Consider the following 12,114-nt stretch of genomic DNA (forward strand, 5'->3'; position numbering starts at 1 on the left):
TAGTTATTTTTTAGTTCTAGTATACTACTAGGCATTTAGATTAATCTTATTTTTATTATAAAATTAAAGATGTTTGAAATTTATAAACTTTTATAAACTCAAAGTAAACATCTATTGTCAAATTCTTCACCTCATACATCGCAAATTATAACATAGATTAGCATGTGTTTCTTATGAAGAAGAGAGTCAAAAGTTGCATGAGTAGCTCCCACAATATAAAAACACCCACATGAGCTATAGAATTTGAAGACACTGGTGGAAAAGAAAGAAAAGAGTAAGGGGGTGATAGTCTTGGTTCAAAAGCCCTTTCCTTTTCAATTTTATTTTCTTAAAATCAACAGAGTCTATTCTTTAGCTAAGGAACTTCTACAGCTCAAGTAACAAAGGTTCCAAAAAAAACTCATATATTTAACCTAAGGAATCATTTTTATTTTACTCCTTTGATTGTCATATTTTCTGCTTATAAAGGAATGTTACTTAGAATGCCCTATAAACTTCAATGACTAATTCTCAATAGACTTCTTCTGCAATCACTCAACTTGACAAGCACCAAGAGGCCTGGAGCTTGACAAGTGAGGATCAAAAAGGCTTTGACCTAGAGCTTTGTGAATGGGACAATTAATAGTTTGGGTAAACAATTGTCTTCAACAGGCAAAGGCAAATTATTTCATCCTCTTTAATCTTGTCTTTCACTGCCCAAAAAGCTTGATTTTGAGGGCATGGTTCCCACAGGCATTTGCCACAGCTTTGAGAACTTGGTGCATGACATGATTTCCACAATGGATTTTCTTGTGATGGATTATCAACACCTTGGCTCTAGAACCTTGAAGGACTCTAATACATCCTAGGACAATTGTGCCACTTAACTGTTACTTGCACAACAACACAAGGGTGAGTTGACATCAACAACATTCACAAAATGACTCAATGCATATAGCTGATCTCTAGCTTCAATCTTCATCTCAAGTGGTGGTCACCTCCATAGTTCTCTTATCAAAGATGTTAGTTGCTCCAAGAAATCAAGGTGGTGAGTGTAATATTGTCGATTTCTTTCATGTGGACTAGACCATGGGCTGCACTTGGCTTCTCTACCATTCAGACACAGACTCTAAGACTCTTAGGTATTAGAAAACCAAGTAAATCTACCTCACCACCTTTGCCACAACAATACAGTGATGACTTTAGTATGGTAGTGTCTTCTATTGATTTGTCAACTGTTTAAGGAGAACCCCACGGAACTTGCCACAACCTTTGTCTAGTATTTTAGATGCACTGATGCTAACTAGGATGTGGACGATCACGAAATGGGAGTCTAACAATCCCTAGAGACAGCAGAACAAGCTCAAATCTTTTTGATCTAGTAGTTATTGAGGATGAGGTGTATATTAAGAATCTCCCATCAATCAGCCATCAATTCAACATCCTGTTTGCAATGAAAGAGGAAGCAAAGAAAGATACCACCTCATTCATACTTGACTCTTCCCCATCTTGTACCATCTAGGATGGTCCAAAGTCCAGATTGATCCACATAGCAGAGCATGATTAGGCCCTGCTTTTTTAACCTTGTCCAATGTGCCCACATGGCAGCTCCCAAGCCTTTCTAGCAGCAAGGATGCTAATTCATAGCCACTTGTAAATGCTCCATATAGTAGTGTTATAAATTCTTATATGCTCTAAAGCTTTTGGATTGGGCTTCCATACTCCTCTAGTGCCTAGGCATATTGAGAACACCAACCATCTACAATCATAAATATATCCTCTTCTAGCTCTTTTATGCTTGAGATCACTATTGTAGTATATATGATCATGGGATGATATTTAAATATAACCAAATTTAGATACTTTAAATAGAAACATCACTTTTCACTTGAGAAGAGAAACAAAAAATATACAAGAAGGTAAAATGTTTGATAAAGAATGAAAAAGAAGACCTTTCCAATGTTTAGAAGATTGCCGAAGAGACAAAAACATAAGTAACTCGTAAGCTCCACCTGTTCGAAGTTAGAAGTTAAAACACAAGCAGCAAATCCATTTTCTTACTTGGACTGGATTGAGTATGATCGGCAGCATCAACACTACTCCACTTGTAAAGTTGCTTCGATTCTCTACTCTGACTTCCTTGACCAATTCTAGCCTGGAAAACAACTTCGGCGATTAACAAAGAAGCAATGCCTGGAAACCAAAACACTTGCGCTTTGTTGTGAGGATGCTACATTAGTTTCTCATCAAAAAAAGGAGGAGCGATTCCAATCCTGACCTCAAACATAAAACGCTTCTCTTCATCCTCCAGTGGAGGAATCACTCATTTGGTCAATTGAGAATCCATGACGATGCACGACAAAGTTTGCAAAATGAGGCATGCAGCGAACTTCACCTGCAACATAACACTGAAAAAATAATTTGAGGAAGAAAACCAACTTACTGTCGATCTTGCGAGACCTTGCAAATTCCCTCTTGAACTTGTTTTCCTTGTGACACTTAAGAGGCTCTTGGAACAAATCCAAGAATGGCCCTGTTGTGTTCCTAACCTTCCCAAATCCCAAAGCTATCCAGCTCCGACCGAAGAAATTCTCCTTTCTTGCGGAGTGCTCAATCTCGTCAACTTCTCCCCGATTTTGAGGAATGCGAGGCAAATTTTTGTGGGAGCTTTCTCCAGCCGATTAATTACCAGGGGCTATACATGCAAAGCGTCCCAGATGGTGGAAGAAACTCTTGCTGGACGACTTGGACTGAGAGGACGAGATTGGACGCATGATGCTTGACGGATGACGAGGAGATTAAATCCTCGATCGCCAAGTCGTTGATCATGCGCTTTAGCTGAACATACCGCTCAACGTCCACTACCACCATATCCGGTCTGCTCTCCTTCTTTTCATCTCTATACAAAAAAAATGGACATACTACTTTTTCGCCAAATATTCTTTCACCATTCCTTAAGATAAAAAAAAGGTTTTCAGCAACTTACTGAAATATTTTTAGATTTGTGCTGAGCCAGAAATTCGTGGATTCAACCAGAGTTTCGAAGCGATTGGAAGCGGATTTTCACTCGCTTTGTCCCTGGATTTTTCCCATCTTTCACTGAGCTTGTTGATGGCATCAACTCTCTGCTTCCGGGTGAAACAATACGATAGCTTCAACTTTGCGGACTATGGTCACTGGGCCGAGACCAACAACAAGAGGGCGCTGAGACCGGACTGCCATTACATGGAGGACGAGATGGCGTTGGATCCTCCCCATGCCGACCGGATCACGCGGATGGTGGCCGTGGCGCTCCAGCAAGAGGAGGAAGAGAACAGGAGGCAACTGGCTAAGGAGGTGAACTACTTCACAAGGCAACTGGCGCTTCAGCATCAACAAGCCGGGCCGCCGAGCAAAAGAGCTCGCCACTGATCGTCGAATCATCCCCTGGAGGGATGAGAACAATCATGTATCACAAAACAAAACTTGTGAACAAACTACCAAGGAGCAAAAACTTTGTTGTTTGTACTTCACATACGAAGTGCAAATGTGATTGTGTACATGGCAATGAAGAGATCTTTCCAAGTTCTATGAGCTTTAGTGGCGTTCCTCGCGGAATATGGCCGTGAGTCATTTGGATCTTCCTTTAGCTAATAAGCCCTAGCTTATGTTACGAGCGAAGGAATTGTTAGCTGCCAGGGTATGCCGTATTATTGGTGCAAAGAAAATGTGTAGAAGTGCTCCAGTGACCTTGGAGGGCACTCAATTGCTAGATATGGAAGAGAGATTAGGACAGAGATTAGGGAATTGTGGAAGAGAGGATAAATAACGTGGATGACAGGTTAAGAGCGGTGGAAGACAAGCTTGAACACATTTTAGGCTACCAGATGAGACGGGAAATTGAACGCAAGTCATGGCAAAGTCTATACCGATGAAGATACTTCATCGGGCAACAAAGTTCTGAATTCAACCTCGGTGTCATCGACTGCTGACCGTGATTCCTCCGCCAAGAAACGAAGAAAGATCAGGAGCGACCTCGAGCATACATGGTTATGACTGTTCCTCTTCTTGCCGTGCGAGAGCCTGTTTCCGAAGACGAGCTAGATGGTGCTTGGCATTCGCAAGGCTTTAAAGGCCTTACATGGGCTCGTCCATCTTTGGGAGTCCATTTTATGTGGCTGTGCAGGCTTCATTCGACCAGCTAATGTCTTGTATGACTACGAGCGAAGAAAGTACGTATTGGTTGATCTAAAGGCGTGTGCACAGCGGGGATGGAAAATGCTGGGACGAGGGAATTCTCTGCGCAGAAGGCAACGGGGGAATTCCCTCGTACAGGTACACGACGAGGTCGGACCTCTACCTGGTGGGACTCTTGATGCATAAGCATTATCCTCGACTTCTAACCAGTCAGGCCTCTCGGACATCGTATCACTGTGGAAGGTGTTTTCGCGTAGTATCATCTATAGAAACGAAGAACACACTCGATATCTGGAAGGTGGTGACGTTTTGATTGATGCTGTGGACTTTTTTTAATATTTCCAGGTGCAAAGCCATTCAAGCAAGTCTCCAAGGTTGCCTCTAGAATGGAGCAAAGATCACGAAATGGAAAGCGACGGCTACTGGAAAGATACGAGCATTTTCTTTCCTCGTACGTGAATGCTGTTGGCTCCAACCGACGGCGCAGGATAATTCATCATTGGGACGTACTAGTAGACCGGACGCTCTCTCAGCGAGGTTTTTCCTTCAGCAAGCAAGAAGAAGAGCGAGAGCGCAGCTATGGAGTCGAGCGGCGGCGAAGAAGCTTATCCATCTGGTCAGAGCTTTCCTTATCGCTATTTTTCTCTCTCTTCGTTTCTTAGATTTGTTCGAGCGTATCTTCGCAGGTTCTTGCGAGGGAGACAGTCCTGTGCCGAGTTACATCCCCTCCAATCGGCAGCGGCAGCGGCGGGATCGCGAGGAGCTGCCCAGTTCGCACGAAGCGCTCCAAGCCGCGCAGGAGTACCAGCAACGTCTCGCAAGGAAGAGTCGCAGCACCATTAAAGTCTTGAACCAGTGCTGTGTGAGCGGCACATACGTTATGGTAAGCGAAGAACAAGCTCGAGGTTTATGCTTCGCCATCTTTGTCTTTTTTCCCTTTGATATCTTCACAAAGAACTTTCTGCAGACTCTTCCTTCGAACTACTGCAAGAAGATGATGCCGCACGGGAGAGCCGAGGTGATCGTCCGCGACCGGAGTAGTCATCAGTGGAGGATGAGATGGAACTGGACGATCCAGCCACTGATTGGTGCCGGGCCTTCTGCGTCCATCACGAACTCGTCAAGGGAGACGTGCTCGTCTTCCAAAAGGAGAACTCCTCCTCCAAGATGATCACGGTCCGCGTCGAGATCTTCAAGAGCCGCAAGCTGGTCAAATCCAGTGATCGCGCCAACCCCGCCAACATAGTGTTGCTCCCGCCAAAGAACCAGACGAGCTAGATCGAAGAACTCGGCGGAGTAGCCACCGGAGGAGACGTCCACGACGTCTTCGAGCGCAATCCCAAGAGGACGAGGGGGCTCCTGAGGAGAGAATGGGTGGAGAACTCACACTCGTGGCGGCGGGTGAGGAGGAGAGGGAGCGGCAGTGGGAGGCGGAGAAGAGAACTTGGCGCTGGTGCTCAAAAAGACGAGGTCGGCAGCCCGAGTCCGAGGAGCTCGGGATGAGCTTCAAGAGCTGAGGAAGATCCTCAATTTCCTCTCTACGATGCCAACTCGACCAGCTCAAATTTTAAAACGAGTGGCATATTCGCACGCATCTTAGGGCTTAGGGGTTTTAGGGTTTTCCCCATCTTCCTTCGCCCTTCTTCGCCTGGATCGATGCCTCTGTATGATGTGTTCGTGATCTTCAAGCCGCTGGTGGAGAGGAAGGTGATGACCGACATTCTGGTGCGCATTGGGCACAAGGTATACCAGCAAAAGGGCGTCGTCACCAACGTCAAGTACTTCGGCCGCCAGTTCCTGGCATACGACATCAAGAAGCGCGATGGGCGTCACTACGAGGTCAGCATTTTTGCTTCTCCCCTCCTCTTTCGCTTCGTTTCCGGGGATTTCGTTCTCTTCTCTTCGAGTTCTTTCATCGTGTTTTCAATGCCTTCTTTTTCTATAACGTTTTTCATGTTTGGGCCTTGTTTCGTGCTTGATGAACCAGGGGCACCTCATGCAAATGACGGTCATGGCAGCCACCGCCTTCAACGAGCAGCTCCAGTACTTGAACAACGACGAGCGGCTGCTGCGATGGCTACTCATCAAGAACAGGGGTACCAAATGGATGGATGCGCTGCAGGGCAAGCTCCCCTCGGTGGACGTCCAAGACGAGGACCTCTTCCGGGCCCGGTGACAAGCCTTCTACTCTACTCCCGTACTACATAAAAACAGAAAATTTGTTTATTTGGTTGAGAAACGAAGATGGTTCAGCGGTTTGTTCATCTCAAGCATATTTGGCTGACACTATGATAAATTCGCGGACTGATCACTGGGCCGAGACCAACAACGCCCAGGCCGCGAATCCTCCGAGGTGGCGAGGTAAACGACTACACACGGTAATTAGCGCTCTGGCACGGCAACAAGTGGAGCAAGAGAGCTCGCCACTGACTCATCTGCTGGGGAATCGGAAACAATGTTGTATCATAAAGGACAATCAGGATATGTAAGCAGGGTAAACAGATAAAAGGAAATGTTATTTTGAAAAAATTAGAGTGCTCTAAATAGATGTTAAAAAAATTAAAGGACAAAATAAATTTCAATAATCTTTATAATGATTACTGTTTCTTTTTTACTTAAAAAATACTTTTAGAATATTCTTATGTGACAATCTATTTATATATTTGTTTATATTTTTTATTTTTAGGTTTATATATTTAAAGTTTCACAAGTTAAATTTGTTTGTGTGATTAATATCTGTGTATTATATATAAGTTCTAAATTTTAAATCATAATTTTCAAGTTCTACTATAGAAGGGAAATCTTTATATTTAAGGAAAATATATTAAAACTTAAATATGATATTTTAAATATTTTTAATTAAAAATTAAAAATTAATATTTAAGAAATTAGATGTGTCTAAATTTGTTCCAATGGAAAAAGTATGCAATAAGGTAAAAAACCTGACAAATAAAAAAGAAGATAAAAAAAAAGAAAGAAGATTTACCAATTCATACAAAAGTGCTATCTTAAACACTTATATTGAAGGACATTTCTTGGAAGTGACAATATTAAATATTTAAATTTTAATATATTTTCTTTTAATGCATATATACTTATTAAATTTCCTATGAACCATCAAAACTGGAAGAACTTAAAAATTATAATTTAAAACTTAGAAACAATATATTGATAAATATTTTATTTATACAACAACTTATAAGATACCAATCATATAAAAAAAATTAGTTTGTGAAGCTTTAACTTTATAAACCAAAAAAAATAAATAAATAAATAAATTGTCACAAAAGAACGTTATAAAAGGATTTTTAAAAAAAGTAAAAATGAAAAAAATAGAAAAAAAACCTTATAAAAATTTTATTTGCTCAAAATTTTAAATCATGGATTACAGCATTTAAAAAATTGATAGAACAAAACATGGCACCAAAAAGAACAAATGTTTTCAATGTGAAAGGAATGATTGTCTATTGCTACTTTAAGGCCACTACAACAAACCCCTTAATATGTGCAAAAGTGGGGAGAACATTGCATCAAAAGATGTAATTGTTGACTCAAAAGTGGAGGATGTTTGTCTATATACCATGTATACTAGGGAGCAGCAGCAGAACACAGGATGATCAGGGTAAAAAGGCGCTGGTGGAAAAAGACAAGATGCCCGTGGAGTTGCAGCTTAAAGAGACTCCTATATAGTTACAGAATATCCTTATATTGTTCATGCTTGTTCATTTCTACATTACTGTGATGGTTTAATAGGAATGAATATGGACCAGTGTCTTGCTCTCCGACAAGAGAAGGCCAGTGAAGCTTTGAGGGAGTTTGTGGAGGCTTCAGGAAAGCCTCATGGAAGCTTGTGGAAACAAGAACAGTTTGTTTGACTTATTTATCTATCTATTTATATGCCGTTTTGATAGTCTCGCAGTGCCCATCTTAGAGCATCAAACTGATGGATGCAAGGAAGGATCGAAGATGTTTTCTTTCTCATGGGTTGAGAATCTCTTTTTGGACGTTCTTAGTCATTTTATTGTTGCTTGTTATGATCAGGCAGCCTAGCCAACATTCCAAAGAACAACCACAGGTGTAGCACAAGGTAAAATGGCTCCTTTTCCTTCCATTCTAGTGGGACGGGAAATTGAGTTGGGCTCATCATATGGCCTCGTCACCGAGTCCCCACAAGCAGGGGATAGATGATCGATCCTTGACCATCAGCAAACTCTTGGATCACTGTCACAATCATCACAGAGGCATTGCATAGCATTGCATCGTGACCGCCTCAAGATGGCCAAGCTCGGAAAACGCGGCAAGAATGAGGTTCTAAGACAGAGTATTCCAATTCGGCATAGTGCCCAGGCAAGACAGATCTCTTCAACGCACCCAAAAGCTGTGAGCATCATATTCCCAGCACGAGGTCGCGCATCAACATCAGAGCAAAGACTTGGACGGCTCGATCTAGATACCCAGTCTCTGGACATGCTGATAATATGATGTTCCTATTGCCACATTTCTTTGCTGCGGCCAGTCGAGAACTCTAAGCTGTTCGCAAAACTTTCCGTCAAGACACGAGTTAGAAAGAGAGAATAAGTGGCAAATTTCGCCGGACGGACCAGGGCGCGTCGGGGAGACAAGGTTTGCCCAGCTCCAAATTCTTAGCGTAGTAGTATTGAAAAACAGGGATTCTTCAGGTGCCATTTCTTTTTGTTCCGGTTTTTTTAGCATATTCTTAGCTTAGCATCTGCCGCTCTCTCTACTTGATTGTGCAGCGCCGTGGAAGGAAATGGTGGGTGTTCGACAAATGGTGGAGATCAGCAACACGCTTTATCACCTTCCGGAGCGCAAACTCTTTTCAGGGGCATGATCATCCTGCGCTCCTTGTGGAAACTTGTTTCTCGATCGAGTTCCACTCCACGCAATGCATGTGGATGATTTCTCACGCACGCAGTTGCCCTGGATTTGGAGTATTTCTCGACAAGCTTCTTACAAATGGGCCGTCGATCGGGATTGTGACAAGCTAAGCATCCAATTTTAAGGCTTTCTTGTGCTAGAAAAGGATATGCGTGAACTAGCCTTTTTCTATTTAGGGAAAGTTATGGAGCAGGGATTGTTGAGCCCAAATGGTGAGTATGATCTTGCCGATATCTACAAGGCCTGGAATCTTGGTCGCAACTGGATTATGTGGCGCCAGTTCTTGATGAATTTCTTCTGTAATGCCTTCACTGGATATGGGTGTTATATGCTTACCATACATTGGCCACCTCAGCTATCCCGTCAGGTATCTGCAATGCTAGGATGCTTAGGATTCTTCGTGTCCATGATCTCAACAGGTCAGTTTTGTTTTCTTATTTTTTTCCTAGAGACTAACAAGGGCTCCTGCAGGAATTATGCTGTCTCACTATGGTCGAAAGAAAATGATCACATACGGCTTTCTTATTGGGGGCATTAGCGGTATTTTTTCCGCAATGATCACGAATCAGTGGCTGGTGTTTCTGCTGGTGGTGATATTATTCTGTGGATTTCTCAGTCCTGCAACAATATCTTTGCCTGATGATTGGATTGACGGCAGCAGTTTGGCTATGTTCATAATGGTTAGTTTCATGAGGTATATGGCTTACATGGCTTGTATTTGGGCTGCCACCGTTGCTCCACCAGTCGGATGGCAAGTTCCAGCCGTTGCACTTGTGGGATCAAGCGCTGCTATTGTTTATGCAATGTTGGTTCATTTCTACATGTTGCAGTCACCACTAGAAATTTTAGACCCTGGTTGTGATGGTTTAGTGGAAATGGATATGGACCAGCGGCTTGCTATTCGACAAGAAAAGGCTATTGAAGCTTTGAGGGAGTTTGCGGAGGCCACAGGGAAGACTCTACCAGAAAATTTGAAGAGCATCAGGACAGTTTGCGGAAACACCAACAGTTTGTCCGTGTAGTTGGCTTGTGTGTGTTTGAGCTCGTGAATAGAAAAGCTGTGAGCTGTTCCACACTTTTTTGCAATCTCTTAAATTAAGTTTAGCACTTCTTTGTGAACTATGGATTCATCAATTGATTTTTGACATGGATTGATGTCGAGCGGTGAAAGAGGCGACGGAGTCAATGCAAGTCAATGCAGGTGAGACAAGGAGACAACGTAGCTGCTCCCCCTGTTAACCACTATTGTCAGGCAATTGTGGAGCTGCTCTATTTTGTGTCCAAGATCTCCTTGGTAGAAGCTGCTTCATAAGTACGATGAAATAGGTATAAAGGAGAAGTACTTGATATATTTTGGTACAACACTTCTTGATTTATATACACATCCTAGTTCCTTTGATTGCATGATCTCTTCTTGGTTCCAACACTCCCCCTTGATCTAATGTCTTTTAATCAGATTGCTGCTCCCCTTAGGAGACCAGTCTGAGTTGTTGTCATAGTCATTTAAACTGTCAAACTTCAATCATAGTCTTTGTGAATAGATCTGCAATCATCTTCATTGTAGGGATGTATCTCAACCTAACTTTTTCTCTCTTGATCCGCTCCTTGATAAAGTAATGAAACATCTCAAAGTGTTTGTTTCTCCTATGATGCACTACGTTCACAATGGATGTTGTGTTGTCATTATAGATATTCAGAGGTACTTGCATCTCAAAACTTATCATGGAGCAGATATCAAATCCAGAAAGCTTCCATAACAACATTATACTCTGCTTCACAAATAGACAATGCCACCATCCTTTATTTCTGGCTACACCATGATACAACTGTATTAGAGAATTTGAACATGTACCTAGTTGTTGATCTCCTATCATCCAGATTGCCAAAGATCAGCATCTACCATTCCATATGGTATAAGTGCACTTGATCCAATTTCTCCTCCTGCCATCCCTTTGTATTTGAGATAAAGTGATGAAGTTTACCATACATAACTAAAAATCCACTCCACTACATACCAATGTCTCTTTCTGGGATTTTGCATGAATTGGCATGCTCTAGAAACAGCTGCAGCTATGTCTAGTCTGTTTGATGTGGTTAAATACATCAATGCTCCAACCATGTTTTGATATAGCTTAGCCATCTCCTTCTTCTCCCCCTTGGAATGTGGTTGATCTGCTTTGGAGAGTTTGTTAAATTGGAGTGTTGGAGTTGGATTTTTCCTATCACACACAATTTATAAGCCCAAAAAAAAGGAAATTTTACCAAGATCTGTGTAGTGCACTTGAATTTAAAGCTGAACTCTAAGCCCATTATGCTACGAAACGAAGGTCCGGTACAATCCCACAAACACCAACTCCCCATATCTAGCACCTGCATGTAAAATGGTGTCAGATGGTGTCTAGCACAATTTTGGCATATCGGTGACCTAACGCAAAGATGAAGGTACCCTATTGATTAAAGCAGTATGGAGCTTGGGCTTAGACCTAAGCTGGACACAAAACAAGGAGCGACACAACCTAGCAGGAGCCAAACTAATGTCTCAAATGGTTGTACATGCATTCTAACCACTATCCTTACTATATATTTGGAACCCCCTATAACACCCCCCCGCCTTGAGGAATACATGCTTTGGGCTTTCACCCCAAGCCTCCTTTAATACCAAGAGTTAGTCTCTGGGATAAGCTCGAAACTTACTAAATATGGAATGTCCCTAGATTGTGAATTTAGACACGAGACGAACACTATTGTGTTCAGAACAATCTTTACATTCCGTAATTATGCCAAATGAGTGAAGCTAAACACTTTCCATAAATAGCATTTGGGACCGAAATAAGACTAACATAAAGGGCATGATAGTGAGGGTGTTTGGTAGACATGGTAAACTATCATCCAACGATATTAAAGGACTAATCTCAATACACGAGGGTTTTTGTCACTAACTAGTGTAATACATAACAAAATGGGAACTTTTAGCTAATAGTACATAGGAATTCCGTCCTTATGCTCGTCCAGTCTAAATACACTCGAAATGCCCAATTAACTCTACTAGCACAAAAAGGG

At 42.1% G+C, this 12,114-nt stretch overlaps 1 protein-coding gene across 1 annotated transcript; it reads left to right on the top strand.

The window, feature by feature from the left end:
- Window positions 1–5,767: 5,767 nt before the first annotated feature.
- On the top strand, window positions 5,768–6,419 carry LOC9637803. The gene is made up of 2 exons (XM_002973082.2): window positions 5,768–5,994; window positions 6,143–6,419. The coding sequence occupies exons 1-2, from the start codon at window positions 5,812–5,814 to the stop codon at window positions 6,329–6,331; spliced, it is 372 nt and encodes a 123-aa protein (XP_002973128.1). The 5' UTR covers window positions 5,768–5,811; the 3' UTR covers window positions 6,332–6,419.
- Window positions 6,420–12,114: the final 5,695 nt, after the last annotated feature.

The sequence above is a fragment of the Selaginella moellendorffii genome, unplaced genomic scaffold (genome assembly GCF_000143415.4).
Source record: "Selaginella moellendorffii unplaced genomic scaffold, v1.0 SELMOscaffold_21, whole genome shotgun sequence".
Taxonomy (NCBI): Eukaryota; Viridiplantae; Streptophyta; class Lycopodiopsida; order Selaginellales; family Selaginellaceae; genus Selaginella; species Selaginella moellendorffii.

What these genes read in the sequence shown, in the direction of transcription:
- LOC9637803 (XM_002973082.2), top strand. Translation starts at nt 5,812, where the DNA reads ATGCCTCTGTATGATGTGTTCGTGATCTTCAAGCCGCTGGTGGAGAGG. An exon ending in GCGATGGGCGTCACTACGAG is followed by an intron (nt 5,995 to 6,142) that starts GTCAGCATTTTT and finishes TTGATGAACCAG; the next exon opens with GGGCACCTCATGCAAATGAC.